The following is a 22,645-nucleotide window of genomic DNA, read 5'->3' on the forward strand; positions in this document are numbered from 1 at the left end:
AAAAAGTTAATTAACAGCAGATTTGCTTTTAATCAATCAGCCGATTAGGTCTAACGATCCTCAGGCCTATCTGGACCAGGTCTGACCAGGTCAAACGATCCTCAGGTCTATCTGGACCAGGTCTGACCAGGTCTAACGATCCTCAGGTCTATCTGGACCAGGTCTGACCAGGTCAAACGATCCTCTGGTCTATCTGGACCAGATCTGACCAGGTCTAACGATCCTCAGGTCTATCTGGACCAGGTCTGACAGTCCTTAGGTCTGACCAGGTCTACTGGTCCTCTGGTCTATCTGGACCAGGTCTGACCAGGTTTTATTTTTGTATGTTGTGTGCCTCACTGTTGTTTTGTTGTTTTGTTGTAGACTGGTGGTGGGTGGAGCATCTTCAGGATTGCTTTCACAGGACTGACTGAAAACCTCAGGTGTTATACATCAACTGGTAACCATGACAACCTCAAGATAACCAGCTGGTGACCATGAAAATGACCTGTTTGAAGAAGGTTGAATAGAACAGAATCTGTGGATTTAGAAATGTGAGAAGTGACTTTGAGATGTGATCTCCTGTGCAACTTCCTGTCTGTCTGACTGTCAGTCCACCATGTTTCACCTCGCCCCCCTCCTACTCCTCCTGCCGGCGCTGGGCCGGTGTCAGACCGGCAGTCAGTTTGACGGGTGTCGGTCTCTGCGCGGCTCAGAGGCAGGGCCTGGATGGGAGTTTTACGCCTGCCAGCCTCCACCTGCCAATATGAAGGAAGTGATGCAGATCAGAGTCGACCCCCCTGGCATCACCTGTGGAAACCCACCTGAGAGGTTCTGCACACTGGTCAGTCATACACACATGAACACCTGAAGACACACATGAACACACAGCTGTTTCTCAGCCTTTATATATTATTTATAGATATTAGATATTAGATATTAAAATGATCCCTGCCTGGTCGTCAGCAGTGATTTTCTCTCTTTTTTTAATTTTAATAATTTCAATTAATCCTGTAGTGGTCAAAGTACCTTTATGAACCAAATATGAGATCATCCTCCTTTTTCTAGTAGCTGTTTTTGAAAAAGAAACATTTTAACGAAAAAAAGTAAAGAACAGAAATATGTGAGAGTTCAGTTGCATTTTTAATGTCTAGTTATTTCTTAACGAGAATCTGCATGAATCAGTGGATGCATCTGTTGTGTTGTTTCAGTTTAATAACAGCTGCCATACACATCAGATCATTGTTGTTATTTCCTCATAATGTAGTTCAGGTTGAGTTGGTCTCCAGGTCTGTCAGTTTGAGCTGATGACATTCAGTGACAGCAGACAAACAACAGATGATTCAGTCTGTTTCTGCTGTAAAGAGACTTTATTAAACTGGACTAACTTAACACTTTCATTGCTGACTAACTCTAACAGGCTTGAAGAAACTGGTTAGTCTAACAATATCATAATATAATAATAATGCAACACTTTCTGTAAGAGCAGATATCACAAAAAATATCTGATGATGTACAATACAGCATCAACAGTGAGGAATGTAATGTTCAAAAATAATATTGTCTTATATTCAGGACAATACAGTAATCATTATTTCACATAAAAAGATTAAAGACTGTCCTGTCAATCATCTCATGACCCCTCAGATTTATCTTGTGACCTCCTGGAGAGTCCTGACCCACAGGTTGAACACACACAGAGAGAAAGAGAGAGAGAGACACTGTCAGAGTCCTGCTGTCTGTCTAATTGTTCCTTTGGGAAACTGAAGTCATGTCTGAATTATTGATTAATGTGACACATGTAATGAAGCAAAAATTAAATGTTAATAATTGATCAATAAGAATTCTCACAGGACAAAAAGTAAGCATGAAACTCAGAAACAGAATTGGACTGAAACATTTAAAGAGCAACTAAATACCTTGTTTTAGCTTGCACAAGTCACATATTCATCAAATACATTTAAGTAAAGAAGTGTTGTGCCCCAACCACCCACTCACAATACATGATAAATAACCCAGTTATTACATGTTTATACACTGACCTGTACCCCAACCTCAGAGTCCAACCATCCAACCATCTGAACATCCAAACATCCAACCAAACCATCCAAACATCCAACCACCCACCCATCTAAACATCCAACCATCCAACCAAACATAACAGTCCATAACTGGACTGAAAAAAACAGATTTACTAGATATAAAAAACCCTAATAAAATGTATTTTGAAAAAAGGCTGCTGGTATGACATAAACATGAGTGTTGGACATGTAAAGCAGGTGAAAACACATTTATACCCCAAAGGTGGAAGACTTAAAACACTTACACTTGTTAGTGACAGACAGAGGTTTCAGTTAAATGTTATTAAACAGACGTTTTCTGTATTAAACCAGAAGATCTTTCTCTAACCTGAACACAAAGCTGTGGGAGTCTAAACAGAACCAGAAAACAGTTTCATAATGATGTAGTCATGACCAGCTGATATTGTTTTGTAAGATCAGATGGAAAACTAATGAATTATGTTGTCAGTGAACATTTTACTTCAACAGTTTGTGACCTGACAGATATGTTAATTACAACATTTCTTCAGTATGTTGATGGAAAACTTAATCCAGTTAGCATTATGTTTCCCTCTAAACTTATTTGCAGATTTGTTTTATATATAAATATAAATTCTAGCAGACCGGTTCATTTCCAGTTTGATGTTTTCTGTCTGGTAGTTCAACCCAACATTTTGATGAGGATACAAAAACACAGTAATGTTGGTCTGAGTGGAATATGTTGGTTTAAGTGTCTGTGCTGCTGTCAGGAAGCCTGAAGTCGATTTTAAACCTTTCTGTAACTATAAAGATTCTTTAAACTGACATACAGACTTTACCAGAGAGACTTGTGTATCTAATTAGTTCCAGTTAGTGTTAGTTAGTTAAATCCTGTTTAATTGTAGTTGAATCTGCAGTGTGACAGTTGGCAGCTGCAGCTAAAGTAAGAGGTTAAACCTCTAACGCACTCTCTGATCAGATTAACATCAGTGTTAATCCATCACAAACTGCACTTGTATTGTAGTGGGACACTTTCAGCACACTGTATTGGATTATGTCTGCAGTCATGTTAGAGGCTGCAGTTTGTACTGATGATGTTTCTGGTTGTATTGATACCAAGTCAAACAGAGGATCATCTGATACTGAAACTGACAAGACATTAATCTATGGACTAAATACAGTGACTGATCAGACATATTTAACAGTGGGACATGAAATGATCATGAACTCATCTGTAGATATAAACTGTCTCTAAAAGGACCTGAAGTTATCTACGTGATGTTGAGAGCTTTGGATGTTGATGTTTTATCTTACAAACATGTAGGGCTGTTACATCAGGAAGCTGTCACACCAGGTGTTTAATATTTTGTTGTTTCCTCATGACGGTTTAAAGGAACATTTGAAACATCAGAAATATCTCTGTCATTTCAGTAACATCCTGGAGCGGATCCTCTGAGCGATTACATTCGAATTCAATTGATTTAGGTCATGGAGTGTTCTTTATTCTGTGGTTTAAACACACAAGTACACCTGACCACACCTTTGATCATGAGTGAGAGATTTACATCTTTCAATCAGTGAAGTAACACTGTTCCTCCATACAAGAAATAGTGTAGGTAATTTGATGATAATATACCATGAAACAATATAAATATTATGATATGAACAATATAGATTTGACCATATCATTGATACTGAGGTATCTGTCCCTTTAATATCTCTGTATGCATTCGTTTATTGCAGGCATTGTTGTTAATTGTGAAGTATTTTGTTTTGCCAAGTACTTAATTTGGTGAATTGGCCAAAAACATTCTTGTATGGTTATTTAAATGATTAATAATTTCTCAACTGATTTTATTTCACAATGTAATTCAGCATTGTGAAATAAGATTCCACACAGGTCACAGTTAGACCTGAAGCTTCCTGTCTGTGGAGTATCTACTCACCTGACTTTGTTCTTAAGATTACTGCAGTCACATATTTTATCTTCACTTTAATGCCACCTGGTGGTAGAATCAGGACTGACATGAGGCAGACAGAAATTCTCGCTGGTATCGTCCCCCCTCAAGGATCAAACCAATGAGACACTGAGAACAGGTTTTCACCTATACTGTCTCATTTTTCTTCAAACTGAAACTTTTACCATCAGAATACTTAAAAGATGAAATAATCACATGAGTATTCCACACAGTGACTTTAAATGAAAGCTGGATTCTGTTTTTACCATCTGACATGGTTTGTTGTTCTGCAGGAGAACCCTTACCTGTGTAGCGATGAGTGCGATGCGTCCAGCCCTGACCTGTCTCACCCTCCTCAGCTGATGGGAGACAGGGAGAGGGGGGGGCTCATCACCTACTGGCAGACAGTCACATGGTCTAGGTATCCTGAGCCCCTATTGGCCAACATCACTCTGTCCTGGAACAAGAGTCTGGAGGTGGTCGATGACATCATCATCACCTTTGAGTACGGCCGACCAACCAGCATGGTGCTGGAGAAATCTCTGGACAAAGGTGATTGGTCTGTTAGGGACTGAGGGTGGAGAGGATCAGCCAATCCAACATCAGCTGGTACTAACATGTGATGTGGATCTGATATCTGGGTCACATTCAGCCCCGACAAAATGTAGCAAAGGGTTTATTTAAACGGAAATGGTGGTGCATTGAACACCCTGTTGAGTTACACTAGTGTTGCTACTACTGCAGCTGAGAAGGACATTCCTCGTTCTTTTCGAGACATGACAGGAGAGATTAGAGAGATGAGAAAGCACACAGACCAGACGATGAGAATGAGTACAGATGGAGAGGGAGAGGAGGAGAGGTGAGCTCAGTGCATCATGGGAAGACTCCCTCAGTCTAGGCCTATAGCAGCATCACAAGGATCTGGTTCAGGGCTCACCTGAGCCAGCCCTAACTATAAGCATGATCAAAAAGCAAAGTTTTAAGCCTACTCTTAAGTAGAGAGTGTGTCTGCCTCCGGACCCAAACTGGGAGCCGATTCCACAGGAGAGGAGCTTGATAGCTGAAGGCTCTGGCTCCTGTTCTGCTTTTGGAGACTCTAGGAACCACAAGCAACCCTGCATTCTGGGAGCACAGTGCTCTAGTGGAGTAATAGGGTACTATGAGCTCTTTAAGATATGATGGTACCTGACTAGTAAGAGCTTTGTAGGTCAGGAGAAGGATTTTAAACTATTCTGGATTTTACAGGGAGCCAGTGCAGAGAAGCTAATACAGGAGAAACATGATCTCTTCTCCTGGTTCCTGTCAGTACACGTGCCACAGCATTCTGGATCAACTGGAGAGTCTTTAGGCACTTATTGGGTCAGCCTGATAATAAGGAACTGCAATAATCCAGCCTAGACGTAACAAATGCATGGACTAATTTTTCTGCATCTTTGTTTGTTACTGCATGAAAACACAGTGCTTCTTAACAGCATGTGTAATTGCCATTTTGATGTCACAATGCTATGCATTGTGGGATTTTCCTTTAAGTAGGGTGACAGAAAGGGTGAATAAAGAACTGAAATAGACAGCCAGAGCCCTGAAACACTGATTTCACAGACAGGCAGACATGAACCCTCACAGACTTAAGAAGAACACACACCAAAGTGTGTGAGTGTGTAAGGGGGGATGCTGGAACTGGACCACTATGTTTGTTGACAAATCCGCCTAACTCCTTTACATATACACCGATCAGGCATAATATTATGACCACTGACAGATGAAGTGAATAACACTGATTATCTCTTCATCATGGCACCTGGGATATATTAGGCAACAAATGAACATTTTGTCCACAAAGTTGATGTGTTAGAGGCAAGCGTAAGGATTTGAGCAAGTTTGACAAGGGCCCAATTGTGATGGCTAGACGACTGGGTCAGAGCTGGTCAAAACTGCAGCTCTTGTGGGGTGTCTGCAGTGGTCAGTATCTATCAAAAGTGGTCCAAGGAAGGAACAGTGGTGAACCGGCAACAGGGTCATGGGCGGCCAAGGCTCATTGATGCATGTAGGGAGCGAAGGCTGGCCCGGGTGGTCCGATCCAACAGACGAGCTACTGTAGCTCAAATTGCCAAAGAAGTTAATGCTGGTTCTGATAGAAAGGTGTCAGAATACACAGTGCATCGCAGTTTGATGCGTATGGGGCTGCATAACCGCGGACCAGTCAGGGTGCCCATGCTGACCCCTGTCCACCACCGAAAGCACCAATAATGGGCACGTGAGCATCAGAACTGGACCACGGAGCAATGGAAGGAGGTGGCCTGGTCTAATGAATCACGTTTTCTTTTACATCACGTGGATGGCCGGGTGCATGTGCGTCGCTTACCTGGGGAACACATGGCACCAGAATGCACTATGGGAAGCCGGTGGACGCAGTGTGATGCTTTGGGCAATGTTCTGCTGGGAAACCTTGGGTCCTGCCATCCATGTGGATGTTACTTTGACACGTACCACCTACCTAAGCATTGTTGCAGACCATGTACACCCTTTCATGGAAACAATATTCCCTGACAGCTGTGACCTCTTTCAGCAGGATAATGCGCCCTGCCACAAAGCAAAAATGGTTCAGGAATGGTTTGAGGAGCACAACAACGAGTTTGAGGTGTTTTGGCCTCCAAATTCCCCAGATCTCAATCCAATCGAGCATCTGTGGGATGTGCTGGACAAACAAGTCCGATCCATGAAGGCCCCACCTCGCAACTTACAGGACTTGTACAGGATCTGCTGCTAACATCTTGGTGCCAGATACCACAGCAAACCTTCAGGGGTCTAGTGGAGTCCATGCCTCAACGGGTCAGGGCTGTTTTGGCAGCAAAAGGGGGACCAACACAATATCAGGCAGGTGGTCATAATGTTATGCCTGATCGGTGTATATATATACCATGTGGGGATGAAGTCTGGTTCAGAGAGAAAGATCTCGTCAACTACAGATTATCATGAAGTTTTAAACTAAGTGTTCCCTCCAGCCACTCTTTCTGAAAGAGTGTAAATGAGAGTCTAGTTTCTTTGTAAAGTCCAGTAGCAGATACAGTGTCTGAAAGGGCTTTACAGACCCGCAACAGCAACCGTTTCAACCCCACAGAGAAAAGTACTGGACCCAGTACTGAGTCACAAGGGATGCCAAACTAAAAAAAAACTTTTTAAGGCAAATATGTGATTTTGTCCTGCATGAATAAAATTGACTTGTATTGACAGTTTACTGGGATGAAGCGTTCTCATTAAGCAGGACGAAATGTGACCTATTTGTTAGGTAAAACCCAAATCATGAGAGTGTTGGTTATTGTGTAGTAATGGCTGATATTACAGGAATAACACCTGTCAGTGTTGTGGTATTAACTGGTTATAGAGGGATGTTAACTTTTATTAATGAGTGTTTGTGTTTCAGGTGTAACATGGCAGCCGTATCAGTACTATGCCGATGATTGTCTTGAGGCGTTCGGTATGTCTCCTAAACGAGTCTCTGATTTAGCACCGAGTAACTTAACTCGGGTTATCTGTACCGAGCAGTACTCTCGCTGGGTCGGAGCCAAGGTGGGTAACTGGACCTGATACTGGTCATACTGGGAAACAGATAATACTAATGATACACGCTGTATGCAGGGAGACATTTAAGCAGGTGTAATTATGAGTTTGTATTCACTGTTATTCAAATTCCCTGAGAAACTTGAAATAGATATTTATCAGTAAGGAAATGTGTACTGTACCTGACCAATGGCTGAAAAGCATGTTAACTGACTGTCAGTGTTTGACCAATAGGAGGAGAAGATTGTGGTGTTCGAGGTGCGTGCTCGGTTCGGGGTGTTTGCAGGTCCAAAGTTGATCAACATGGACGCCCTGTACACCCGGATGGAGACCATGAAGGGTCTGAGAGACTTCTTCACCTTCACCAACCTCCGACTGAGACTCCTTCGCCCCGCACTGGGAGGGACCTACGTCCAGAGAGACAACCTACTGAAATACTTCTACGCTATTTCTAACATCGATGTACCTGCCAGGTGACTAACATCTACACCTACTAACAACCAGCTACACTCACTAACAACGGACTACAACTAAACAAGACCTGAATAGATCCACTAACAAACCAAATAAATCCAGAGACAACCAAAGTACTTCTATGCTATTTCCAACATTGATGTACCTGCCAGGTATCTAACTTCTATGTATACGTCCAGAGAGACAAACTTCCTGTCTTCTTTTTGAGGTCATCATCTTGTTTGTGTTGATCCTCCTGATTGAAGTTTGTATAAAGGCGCCTACACGTCAATAGCTGTCTGCATCTGTACTGAAGTTTGATCAAAGCTTTAGGAGAAGGATTACTTTAATCTCACCTGCAGGCAGCATTCCCTTTATAAATCAGAGTCCACCTGGAAATGTGCGCCTGTGGATCAGCCTTATGTCCCGCCCACTACACGCCCACATTCAACCATAAATGTTTAATGCAAAGCAGCACATGGAAATTGATGCATATCAATGAGCTGCTGATCAACAGTACATCACGGTGAATCATGGCAGTCCATGTGCAGCTGGTGAAGATGACAGGGGAAGGCAGAGTGTGTGTGGTGTCTCCAGACAGCAGTCTGTTCACTGCAGCTATTTTACACACAAGTATAGAACAACTCAGATCAATAGAAGATATTACTAAGAACTGCTGTCACTCTGTTTGATGTTGATGATGATGAGATCTTCATCAGTTAGTTAGTTTAAAGGTGCTTATGGAATAGTTATGGCTCACTACAAGCACAAGTACAAATAACACTGCTGGTCTGAATGTTTCTGATAATGTGGATCTATAATTAACATTTGATATTAAATGAAATTAAATGTGTGAGAGGCGTCTCCAACATGTTGGTATGCATGGTTCAGAGTTAAGTCCAGGTGAGCTCATTCTCCCATCAAGTTTGTTTTTATATATACACAACTTATGCACTGGAAGTGGCATACGCCTGTGGGAGGAGTTACAGACGCTGTTAGACCATATGAAAGCACTTTGTTTGGGGAGTAATGACGCCTGACGTCCTGGAGAAGGAACAGCCGGACTCATGTGTGTGTTTTTGTGTGTTTCATACAGGTGTAAGTGTAACCTGCATGCGTCTCAGTGTGTGTTACGTGATGCGACACTACAGTGTGAATGTGACCACAACACGAGTGGACAGGACTGTCAGCGCTGCATCCAAGGGTTCAAATCCCGCAGCTGGAGACCAGGATCATACCTGCCCCTGCCCAAAGGGACTGCCAACACCTGTACGTATCTGAACATACACACACACACTGCCACTACCTGTAAGTACCTGAACACACACACTGCCAATATGGGGGGTGAAAAGGGTCACGAAGACACATGTACATACGTTTATGTGATTATTTATTTATTTAAGTCCCACACATGTGTACGTACGTGCATGTGTCTGTGTGTGATTAGTACAACTCAGCCACGCACATGCACATGCACATGCGTGAGCAAGTGTGCCTGTTAACCCCCCTTCTGCAGCAAGTGAACTCTGTTTTCACAGAGACAGCAGGTTCAGGTCTTTAATCCAGTAGAATCAAACAGGACTTTTTAATTGAAGTTCATTCAGAACTTCCACTGCTTTCACCTGCAGGACTTTGAACACACACGTGCACACACACTGCCAACAGCTATACGTACATGAACACACACACACACACACACACACACACAATGCTAACACCTGTATGTACTGTACGTGAACACATTTGATGTTTATGAAGGATCCAGGTCCATCAGAGCTTTTAGAAAACTACAAAACTACAAAACTTGGGGAATTGGGACGTGGGACTAACTGAACACACAACTAAGATAAAAACAGACTATTCATTTACGAGAAGTAGGAAAAGTGTGCATGTGCCGACCGTGCATGCAGCCTGTTACAGTCGCTCCTGTCTGTTTTCTAATTTATTCTTACTTTTTTCCTTTATTCCTTTATCATAACTGTAATTGTGTAATTTCCCCCCGGGGATCAATAAAGTATTTCTGATTCTGACTGATTCTGAAAATCACTTTCACATCCAGACAAAAAAAAGTCTCACTCCACTCAAAACTGTGTTTTTATTCTTGTTCCTTCACTGTGATGTTTGATGTTTGAGTTTCACTATGATGTTTGAGCTTCGCTGTGATGTTTGATGTTTGAGTTTCACTGTGATGTTTGAGCTTCACTGTGATGTTTGATGTTTTGTGTTTCACTGTGATCTTTGAGTTTCACTGTAATGTTTGATGTTTTGTGTTTCACTGTGATGTTTGATGTTTGAGCTTCACTGTGATGTTTGAGTTTCACTGTGATGTTTGATGTTTTGTGTTTCGCTGTGATGTTTGATGTTTTGTGTTTCACTGTGATCTTTGATGTTTGAGTTTCACTGTGATGTTTGATGCTTGAGTTTCACTGTGATGTTTGAGTTTCACTGTAATGTTTGAGTTTCACTGTAATGTTTGCTGTTTGAGTTTCACTGTGATGTTTGAGTTTCACTTTGATGTTTGAGTTTCACTGTGATGTTTGATGTTTGAGTTTCAGTGTAATGTTTGATGTTTGAGTTTCACTGTGATGTTTGAGTTTCACTGTGATGTTTGATGTTTGAGTTGCACTGGGATGTTTGGGTTTCACTGTAATGTTTGAGCTTCACTGTGATGTTTGATGTTTGAGTTTCACTGTGATGTTTGATGTTTGAGTTTCACTTTGATGTTTGAGTTTCACTGTAATGTTTAATGTTTGAGTTTCACTGTGATGTTTGATGTTTGAGTTTCACTTTGATGTTTGAGTTTCACTTTGATGTTTGAGTTTCACTTTGATGTTTGAGTTTCACTGTGATGTTCTATGTTTTGTGTTTCATTGTGATGTTTGATGTTTACATTTCACTATGATGTTTGAGCTTCACTGTGATGTTTGTGTTTCACTGTGATGTTTGATGTTTGAGTTTCACTGTGATGTTTGAGCTTCACTGTGATGTTTGAGTTTGAGCTTTGCTGTGATATTTGAGTTTCACTGTGATGTTTGAGGTTGACATCACAGCTAGTTTGGAACCAATCAGGGTCCAGTTTGAAATGGACACAGTGTGGAATGTGGAAACTTAAAACCTCCAGGTTACAAATAGTGTAAATGGACTTTACAGTGAAGAATAAGACATATTGTGTTCACATTGTGTTTCGTCTGTGACTGAATAACTTCCACATTGACACAAATGACCTTCAACAAACTTCTGCTTGACTCACTACAGACACAATACACATTTTTCTACATACTCAGAATCCCACAGTCACATGTTGTGTCTTTTTCAGGTGAAGCAGCAGCAACAGCCGCCAGTGAGTACTGCTCACCTGTTTGCGTGTCTGTCTGTTTACCTGTTTACCTGTCTGTCTGCTCACCTGTTTACCTGTCTGGTTGTCAAGTTTTGTTTCATCCCTACCTCTGTCTCCACACTCAGAAAAACTAGAGTAACGTGGTCAGTGTTGCATCATGGGATATAACTCTACTATCTATCCTACCAGTAACATATTATTATTTATTATTTAAACATTCACATATTTCTCTGCTGATGTTCAGTTTTAAACATTACTGTGTTTTCTGTCACAATAACATTAAATTGAATAATAATGTCTAATAAAAGACACAACTACTGGGCTCATTTTAGTCCAAAGTAAAGGTTTGGTTAGTTAATTAGTTACTTAGTTAGTAGTCACCACACAGCATTAAAACAATACAGTAAATATTAATAAACAACATAATTTAAAATACATAAATACAATAACAAAATAAAATAAAATAAAATAAAATGGGAGAAGAGCTTTAATATCAAAAACATTGATTATTCTATCTTTAAAATAAAGTGCTGACTTTTTGCCAGGTGAGTTTTAATGTACATCAACATTAAGACCAATCGGTTGTATTACATCATCACGTGCTTACTCTGATTGGTCACATGAGTAAATATCAGAGTGCATTCTGGGAAGAAAGTCAATCTGTCAATTAGAGCAAGTTAACACACCAGACCACCAACCACTGGTGTGTGTGTTTAATCTGTGTTAGTCTGTTTTAACCTATCAATCACTTAACACACACCCACGATTAGAAAGTAAAACTTTAGTTCTCCGCCACTTCAGACCAGGTTTCAACCGTTTCTGTGTTTTCTGGCTGCATGCTGTTCTGATTACAATGAAATATTCAACCATATAAAACATATGAGGGTTCTTCCAGTGAATGGCCTGTAAGAGACACTCTTTGTGGTAACCATGATAATCAGATGTTTCTGGATGGTTCAACGTCAGGAAGCTTCAAACTAAGTCAAATACTTGAAACAGAGAGAAGAATTCACAGAGATCCTACAAGATGCAACAGTGATCAAAATAATAATAGAGTAGACAATTGGACAATTAGAAGAATAGAACAATCTGATAACTGATTCTTACAAAAGAGATATAACAGTGGCTGAATCCACACAACTCTGCTCAAATGTGGACACAAAGTCCTTCACAAGAAAGTTGATATTTAGCTTCTCAAATGTGAACCTTTATCTCACTTTCTGCTCAAAATGACTCTGTTATAAATGTGAAAATCTTGATTTGAACGAGGAAGTGTCCAGCAGTGTGTGGATTTGGTCATAGAAACATTAGAGTCCAATAAAGGTCTCTGCAGAACAGAACTGGGTGTTTCCACATCACAGGATTTTGCTACCTTCTGATTGGCTGGTTGGATTTGGCTCTGAACTAGTGATGGCAGCAGTAGACTCTGAAATAAAGAAATATAAGTATTTAGGTATCTCCACATGCTCTTAGGGAGCAGAGGAGCAAACAGAACAGGGGCTGGAACACTAACACTGTATATTTATTATCCTTATTTATATAATGAGGGACACTTGTGCCGGCAGGTACTGCTCAGGTGCCTGAGGAACAGCTCAAAGTGTTGGGGACATCTGCTGAATAGTGTGGTTATATCACATATCTTAAATACACAAAGAGTGCTAGAACTGACAGGCATAGACCATAATAAGATGACGGCATGCAGTAAATGCGTTGGTTCTGTCTTTAATCTTCCCACAGTGCAATGCATTGTCATCCAGTAGCATCCTGCCTGGAAAGAAAAAAAGTGCAAGCACACACATCAGGAAAAACATCTTGTAAATTTGCTGCTGACTTTACCAGCACTGAGATTTATTTTTGCTGCTGTGAACTGTGGGAAGTTCCTTGGAGCTGTAAATTTTTACCTCAGAGAGAACCAGGTTCTGAGGATGTTTAGGATGTGAAGAGATGAAGATTAGTTTCAGGAGGAGTTAGATTCCTGGGGAGAGTTAAGTCTTGAAAGGAGGTCTAGTACCAGTAGGCAGAAGTTCAGGAAGTGTCAGGGAACTAGGAGGAGGTTCAAGAGGAGGTGCAGTTTTAAGGTGCATACAGACAACATGTGGTTACCACTGCAGCTGTTGCCTGGAGATTATGTTCTGTGCTTTGAATCGGAGGTAGCAGGTCGCTTAGCTTGCAACTAAGTAGAGCTAGTTGTGGCTTAAAATAGAAGAAATGGTTTGCAATATGACATGAATAATATAGCAGGTGTTGCTAACTAATATCATTGTGCCAGATAATCAAGCTTTGAAGCTGATGTTGCTCACAGGCCGTTTCACTTGAAGGGGTGTATAACTGAATTCTGAATTCTGATCATGGATGTTTTTAGAGACTCAGACACAAGTAAAATCAGCTCCTGTATCGTTTCCCTTGCTGTAATTACTGTGGTAGCCATGGTAACATGGGCGTCATACGTTGGTCACAGTGGCCATCATCAAGTCAAATGGCAGCAGCAAAGAGGTTCAGGACATAACAGCATTTTCAGACCAAACAGAAAATAAGTGCAAGGTAGTACACGTAATGAAGAGCAGCACAAACAGCTAAGAACAATCACAATATTATATTTTTTTATCTATCGTCCATGTTGATATTTTATGCCATGATTTGCGTTTTTCCTTAAGACCTGGTATGACGAGAGTAGAGTTACAGAGAATTAGCAAAAAATGCAAAACATTTTTCCCCCCATTTTCCTCTACAGTAAAATTAAAAAAAACTAAAAAAGAAAAACTAGCCACCATAACCTGGGAATCACCATTTGACACACATTGTAGAGGTCAGGGTGTTTGGTGTCAAAGTTCAGTTTAATTGAACAACCCAGTGGAGAATCAGCGTCGTGTGCGCTGCTATAGGGTTAGGGTTAGGGTTAGGTCGAACAGCTGCCTGAGGGATTACATAATGGCCTTCTCTGGGCAATGTTGAGCTTAAGGAGAAAGATGTTGAGGTTCAGGGGGAGGTTTAGTCACAGATCAAGGTTTGTGAGGAGGATTAGGTTGTTTTGGAGGTTTGGGATAAACAGTTGTGTGGTGCCATAGAGAGAACATGTCTGTATCCAGCAAAACTGTCTGGTGGTTTCAGACACTGACAATCAGACAAGCACTTTGTCTGAAGCAGACTGACACCTTTTATTGTCTATATGTATGACGGTCTCACAACACAACTAATTTATTTTGGAGTCTACTGCCAGCCTTGGGGGTCAGGGTGGGGGTTCTGAGATTCCTTTTATTCACATTTCAATAAACTATAAATATCTCAGTGTTTAATGTTCTGCAGAGATTTCAGTCAATATTTGTAGAGAGCAGAAAGCTGAGATTCACTAAAGAGACGTAACTCTTCTTCTCTGACAGCGGCTGGTGACTCTAACTCAGCAGCATCTGATAGACCCTCTGCCTCATCAGATGGAGTGACTGACACTACTACTGCTACCACCAGTACTACTACTACCACTACTATAACCACAACTATTGATAGTATCACCACTTCAGCTACTACTGACAGTATTATAACTACTAACACTACTACTACTACTGATACTATAGCTGACAATACTATCCCTACTGACAGAATTGCTACTACTAACACTGCCACTACTAGTGTAGACAGTACTGCAAGCATGTACACATTGACTTCTGATGCAGCTTCAACAAGCACAGCGAGTCCTTTTACTATCACAGATACGGCCAGTACTTCTACTGCCACTGACACATGGAGTATCACTACTGCAGAAACAAGTACTAGTAGTGATATTACCACTGTAATTGATACTGATAGTGTTCTTACTATCATTACTACCATGGCTGATACAAGCTCTAGAACTTACTTTATTAGTACTAGTGATACTGGTGACTTTCCTGAAGCTGTTGTAGACTCTTCTACCACAACAGTTGACACTGGCACTACAACTTTTACTACTGTCAGTAGTACCGTTAGTACTACCGGTTCTGATGCATTTCCAGACTTAAGCAGTACAGCAGAACCCACAGCGAACACAGTTCCATCCAGCAGTCCAGCTCTGGAGACTGGAGAAACTCTGTACAAAACAGCTCCCACAGTACCAGACACCACCACCCCCAGTACCACTATTAGCACCTCCAGTCCCACCAGTACCAACAGCCCCACTATCCCAGGCCGCAGTACTGACTCTGAAGTGTCTATTTCTGACCCAGTGACTCCACCCTCTGACTCCACCTCCTCACCAGACAGCACAGACACCACCCTCTATGGGACTGGTTCTACCAACCTGATCATCAGTACTACCCTATCCACTGATGGTATTACAACATCAACAGGAGCACCAACAACCATCCCAGAAATAAATCCAGCCAGTGACGGGGCTCCATCTGGAGATACGCCATTCACTGGGTCAGCCCCAACCAACCAGGCTGGAGGTGCTTCACCCACAGCAGGAGCTGACACAATGTCTGATGTTCCTCCAGACACTCCAACACCAGATCTACCTCCTCCTGATGGAGCTTTTCCCGATATACCTCTTCCTGATATACCTCCTCCTGATGTACCTTCCCCTGGTGCACCTCTCCCTGATATACCACCTCCTGATGTACCTCCTCCAGATGTACCTCTTCCTGATATACCTCCTCCTGATATACCTCCAGAAGGACCACCTCCTGATGTACCTCTTCCTGATAAAGCGCCTCCTGATGTACCTTCCCCTGGTGCATCTCTCCCTGATATGCCACCTCCCAATGTACCTCCTTCTGATAAAGCTCCTCCTGATGTACCTTCCCCTGATGTATCTCCTCCAGATGTACCTCTTCCTAATGTACCTTCTCCTGATGTACGTCCTCCAGATGTTCCTCCAGAAGCATCCTCCTCTAGGACTCCAGACCCTCTGTTAGATGTACCTCCTCCTGATGGAGTATCTCCTGAAGTACCTCTTCCCGATGCCCCTGTAGAGTCCTTGTTGCCTCCTTCTGAAGAAGGAGGAAGTGATGCTGCCCCAGACACAAGCTCCACAACCTTGGAGCTGTCTGACCCTGCTGGTGATTTGGCCCCTGTGGACTTCACCTTCCCTTTTCCAGATGATCCAACTTCAGTTGAACCTGGACCAGATTCTGAACCAGTGCCTGTTGGTGATCCTGGGAACATACCAGATGATTTCCGTGGATCTGTTGATGTTCCTGGAACAAATTCAGTCAATTCTGGACTGGATTCTGTCTCAGCAGGTCTTGATAAAGGGGAAACAGGAAATGGTGGAATGGAATTAACTGGACCAGATTCCCCTGCACCAGATAATGCAAGTCCTGGTCTAGATTCTAGACCAGATTCTCCTCCAGCAGTAGATGATCCAGGAGTAGATTCTTCAGCAGCTCAGATAGAAGGAAAGTCATCTGGAGAGGATTCAGCTGCCGGTGGACCGGCAGGATGGTCAGAGTCGGATGAAAAGAAAGACTCTAAACAAGAGAAGACAGGAGAGCAAAAAGAGGAGAAAGGTACTGAGGCGCTGATTGGTCAGATTAGAATATAATGTACAATATATTGAACAAACAAAATATTGGTTGCACATCCAAATATTGCTAATTTATTTCATTTTATTTCATATCATTCTTGAAAAAGCAGCTTGACAAAAAACTAAAACAAAACAAAAGGTGCGACTTACTTGTCGTTTCCAAAGCTTTCAACCACCTGGCCTTCCTCAGCGGGTGGAGTTTCTCAGTTGCCATGTAACCTAAGTAGATGTGGCTGAGAGCTTCAGAAACCAATAGTAAGTGTGCTGGGAATTTTATTTGCAAATGTCTCTGGGTGCTTTAAACTGAATCATCACAAAATAACAACATGATTTGTACATCAATAAATGATGTTCACCGTCATAGTTTACTGACATCAAGCAGTTATCAAGTATGTGCAAATTTATTTTCATGCTATTTCCTAACTGTATGTTCAGTGGGTGTGTGGTGTTGAGTTGAGTCTTTATAATCTTATTACAGAGACCCAACAGTTCCCACCATGAGCAAGCACTTTGGCGACAGTGGCAAGGAAAAACTTCCTTTTTTATTATGTCTAGATAAGTTTTTCTTGGGGTTGGTTTGTAAAACAAACAGCCAGTGGCGGTACTGATTTTTTCCTTTGAACCAAACAGTCACTGAGGCCAAAGAGGAAGCAAAAAATGAAACTAAAGAGGAAGGAGAAAAGGAGAAAGATGACAAAGGCTACGAGAAAAAAGGTACAATATGTATAAACAGTCTTAGAACTGCCATCTACAGCAGTACAAGTAGTAGTAGTACCATCAGTAGCAGTAGTAGTATCAGTAGAAGGAACAGTACTTCTAATAGATAGACCTGATGGCCCTGACTTGTGATGAGTAGTTCAGTAGTAGTACTGAGCTCTGGTTAGTGTAATGCTGACCCCTGCTGACCTCTGCTGCTACCTGCCTGTTGCCGTGGTTACACACCTTGTTTTGTGTCTAAAGCAACCCAGAAGATTCTGATTCCAGGAGGACCAAAGTTCAGTCAGCTGTCCAAAATCGCTTATGTCACCTTCCAGGGTAAGACCACCTCTGACCACCTTCCTCCTTCAGCTGTACTGGCCCTACCCCTGCATATGACTCCTCTCACTGTATAAATTCCCCCTCCCAGATAAACTGTAGGTGTGGTCAGATATTTTCAACAACCAACATCCAATAGACTCTTTCCCCTGTAACTTGGTCACCAGAAAGAAATATGAGATACAAACAAACTTGTGTAACAATGTGACCTGCCACTGTATCAGGATCAGCATGGTCAGACTGATCTGGGTTGTGATTGGTTGAAAATCACAGACCTGTCTCCTCTTCTGCTGCCATCTTCCTCAGTGTTCATGTTTGTCTCACTCGTCTGTATGTTTGATTTCCTCCATGCTGTGATGTGGGTGGAGTTTTGGGTGGGGTTATGTACAATGTTTCTGTATCCCTGCCAGGTAAATCTCTCTGTATTTCAGGATACAGTCTGAGGCAACATTCCCGCACCGGTGCACCAGTAGTGATGCGTGTAACATCAGCCAGCAATGATTGGTTTTGCCAGAGCTAAATGGGGAGCAACCACAGCCACGGAGTGGGCTACCGCCATGGCTACAGCATAGCAATGTAGAGAGAGAGTTGCATCAAGGAAGTTCAAAATGTTTGATCATCACATGACTCATGTCGTCTTCAGATAGTTCCAGGAAGTTCTTGTCAGGCATTTTGAATATGTAAATATAATACATCCATGGTGAATACACAGAGACAGGTTTTGCAAGTTTTGGTAATAAGTTAGAGAACGGAGTTGACGCAACTCTTTCTCTCTACATGGCTCTGGGCTATGGAAAAACATCTAGGCATACGCCAAAGGAGGGGGGGGGGGACAAAAGTTCTGCACTCCAGCTTTAAACATGAAAGAAAATATCTTATGAGTAGAGCCCAAAATTAGTTCCAGGAACTCATCCTCAAAGCAACTAGAGAACAGAGGAAATGAATTAAAAAAAACAATGGAAACACGTTTTCATGCGTTACACAATATAATATTATATTGTGTAATATTATGCCTCAGTTACTTTGATTACGTTATGATATGTTACAATAGGTTACTGTACTTGATGTGACTGTAATTTATGTTACATTACCTCAGTTACATCACGTTACTACTACTACAATACCATTACTACATTACTTTACATTATGTTACATTTGGTTACAACATATTACTTTACGCTATGTTACATTTGGTTATAACATGTTACTTTACCTTATTTTATATTATGTTATAACATGTTACATTACAATATGTTACTTTGTTTTGTTACATTTCGTTACAACATGTTACATTACAACCTATTACATTTCGTTACATGTTACTTTGTTATGTTACATTTTGTTACAACATGTTACTTCACTTAATGTTACATTACCTTACAACATGTTACTTTACGTTATGTTACATTATGTTACAACATGTTACTTTACGTTATGTTACATTAAGTTACATGTTACATTATGTTCAATTCAATTTCAATTCCTTTTATTTATATAGCGCAAAAGTCATCTCATGACACTTTACATTTAGAGCAGGTCTAGAGATGAATAAGCACTTGGTGACAGCAGCAGGAAAAACGTTACTTTAACAGGCAGAAATCTTGAACAGAATATTACAACATAACATGTTACTGTATGTTACATTACTTTAGTTACGTTACTTAGGATAAATATGGTTGCGTTGCGTCAGTGAAAAAGGGCTGTAGGACCTCTTCCCTAGACATCTGTCAGCCTGCAGCTCCTGATCACTGAGTGTAATTTGTTAAGATCTGACTTTAGTTCACATGTGTTATTTACAAGTGTGTTTGTGTGTTGTAGGACTGACATCACGTCAGTTTTCTGACTCTCAATCTCTGTTTTTGTCAGACTGCGAGTGTAACAGTCATTCCAACCGCTGCAGCTACATCGACTTCATCAACGTCATCACATGTGTGAGCTGTAAACACAACACACGAGGACAGAACTGTCAGTACTGTCGCCTCGGCTACTATAGAAATGCCTCGCTGACGCTGGACGATGAGAACGTATGTGTCGGTCAGTAACACATACACATACGTAATTCAAACTCCCCAAACTTTATATTAAATTCTAGTGTTTAGTTTATTTTTAAATTCTAGTTACAAATTTTCAAAGATGCCAAATTTGTGTGAATTTGAATTCACAAACTGGCTCTTGTTTTAAGTAAGAGATTTACACAAATTAAACAATGGAGTGTGTAGGTCAGGCAGTCAGCAATGCAAGCAGTGCATGTGGTTAATGTGCTGTGGAGGTGTTGATGGTGCAAAACAAAAGTAGATGGTGCAGGATGGATGTCATCTGTAGGAAGGGAGAGACATGGGCCCAGGTGAGCTCAATCAGCTGACGACCCTCCCATGTCAGCCACTTTCCCACTGAGGTTGGCCAAGACAGTGGGAGAGGTGTCACATAATGATGAAGATGGTGATGGTGATAATGATAAACATGATGATGATAATAAGGACGGTGATGATAGAGATGTCTCTATCTGTCCTCAGAGTGTGACTGTGATGTGGAGCGCAGTGTTTCTCCTCACTGCTCTGACTCCGGTCTCTGTCAGTGTAAACCCGGAGCCTCAGGGCGCCGCTGTGACTCCTGTCTACCTGGATATACCTGGAGAGGAGGCGGGGCCAGCTGCACAGGTACACAGGGCAGGGGGGCGGGGCTTCAGTAATGCTACAGGAGTAGATGGTCAACTGTTTATGAAACACCTGTCACTGATATAGAAGCAATCCTCATGTTATTATATAATAATAGTATTATATATAATAATATATAATCAATGACTGTCCTCGCTCAGAGAACGTGTGTGACGAGGAGCGTTTAATTTGTCAGAACGGAGGAACCTGCATCGACTTCCAGCGCTGCGTTTGTCCGGACAACTTTACAGGTAAACACACCTGGATGATGTCACAGCTCAGATGAGGTGCACAGGGTCTGATGATGTCATGGCACAGGTGATGTGGGCGGGGTCCGATGATGACACAGCTCAGGGTGATGTGGGTGGGTCTGATGATTTCGTGGCCCAGGTGGTGTGGGCGGGGTCTGATGATCACACAGCTCAGGTGATGCAGGGGTGGGAGTCTGATGATGACACAGCACAGTTGATGCAGGGGCGGGGGTCTGATGATGTCACAGCTCAGGTGTCTGATGATATCATGTGTGCAGGTTTGTTCTGTGAGCGGAGCGTCTGTCTGAAGAAAAGCAGTTGCCTTGACAACACAGAGGGCTCCTCCTCCTCTCTGACCTCACACCTTTACCTGCTGACCCTCAGTCTGATGTCCTCCACCTTCTGCTGGCCCCACTGACCCGAGGCCACGCCCACTGCTGATGACACAGAGTGATATATATTAAAGAGAAGCTTTTTGCTGTTTGTTTTATACTGAACTGAACCTGTTTCCTGTTGGAACAGGATATGACATCATAATCGATACACCTGGGATGATGTTTTCCTTCCTCACAACTGAGCTGGGTCAGGTGAGACGTCCTTGCTGTAACGTGAGGACATCATTTATCACATTTTAATAAAGGTCACGTCTGCTGCTCAGATACCAATAATAGATCTGAGTCATGTTTTACAACTCAAGATTGCAAATAGAGGCAGCATTACATTGAGTCCTACTGGCTCTCACATGTTCATTATAGGACACAAGTTATGACAGGAAATGCAAATCACCACAGTAACTAAATAGAAATAACAGCAATAGACAATGAAAGTGTGTTTATTATTAACAAACAAAGCAAACACGAAACAGCAATAAAATCTGATATAAATGTTCAAAACAAAACATTTAATCCTTTCTACTTTGTGTGAAACAAACATGAAAACATGTAATAATATATGTAATAAATACATTTATACCATGGCCAGAATTCTCTGTTGTGATTGGATGGAATAAGGTAATTGTTGTCTGGTTTATTCTTATAGTTCTTAACATTTCTCAGGATTTTAAAAGCACTTCCTGTTTAGATGATCAAGTGATATGTGTGTTATTTTCTTGGTAAGTGGTCAGAGTATAATAATAACAGAATGATACCTGAGACGAACCATCTCCTCTTCACCAGGTGGCTCATTGAGGGTAATATTATTATTATCATCCCTCACATGTGGAATATAATTACAGATAATGTGGCTCGTTGTTATTCCTGTCACTGTAATGTAATCTTCTTAAGACTGCAGTCTGTTTTACTGTTAACAGTTTCTGATTGGTCAGGGAGCTTCCATATGGTTAAAGACTTCCTGTTGGGACACACCTGTGGTTTCTGATTGGTCGGGGAGCTGCCATGTGGTTAAAGAATTCCTGTCAGGACACAGGACTGTGGTCTCTTGCTCCGTGATGATGACAAACTTCGATCAGTAAAGACGAATCATCAGAGGAAGCAGAATAAACTCAAGTGTAATCACACTGACAAAAGTTTCCCACCTCTGTCTCTGCCTCTCCCTGATTGGCTGAACTTACTGTCAATCATCAGCCTCATGAGAACCTTGGCGAACCTAAGTGCTGTGTTCTGATTGGTTAACCTCTGTGGCGTTCACACTGCCGTCACTGATCCTGGTGGAAACTGGTAACGTCATACATCCTTGACAGACAGTAACCATGGAGACTGACTGTGTTGTTGAGTTGAACTTTGTATTTTTAACATGTGTTTGACTGTGAAAAGGTCAAAGGTCACTGAATCATAACCTCAAGATGGAAATAAAGTCATGAAATCACACACACACACACACACACTTGGCTGCTGGTTCTTTCTGATTGGTTGCAGGAACGTAAAA

General features: G+C 41.6%; 1 protein-coding gene across 1 annotated transcript; it reads left to right on the plus strand.

Moving 5' to 3' along the window:
* The first annotated feature begins 598 nt into the window (after positions 1 to 598).
* Positions 599 to 21,179, plus strand: ntng2a (netrin g2a). Its single transcript, XM_070903728.1, has 11 exons — positions 599 to 823; positions 4,270 to 4,528; positions 7,398 to 7,543; positions 7,769 to 8,007; positions 9,084 to 9,260; positions 13,346 to 13,356; positions 14,347 to 14,358; positions 19,723 to 19,890; positions 20,370 to 20,513; positions 20,672 to 20,761; positions 20,806 to 21,179. Exons 1-11 carry the CDS (start codon positions 599 to 601, stop codon positions 21,177 to 21,179), a joined length of 1,845 nt encoding a protein of 614 aa, XP_070759829.1.
* The last annotated feature ends 1,466 nt before the right edge of the window (positions 21,180 to 22,645 follow it).

The sequence above is a fragment of the Enoplosus armatus genome, chromosome 4 (genome assembly GCF_043641665.1).
Source record: "Enoplosus armatus isolate fEnoArm2 chromosome 4, fEnoArm2.hap1, whole genome shotgun sequence".
Classification (NCBI taxonomy): Eukaryota; Metazoa; Chordata; class Actinopteri; order Centrarchiformes; family Enoplosidae; genus Enoplosus; species Enoplosus armatus.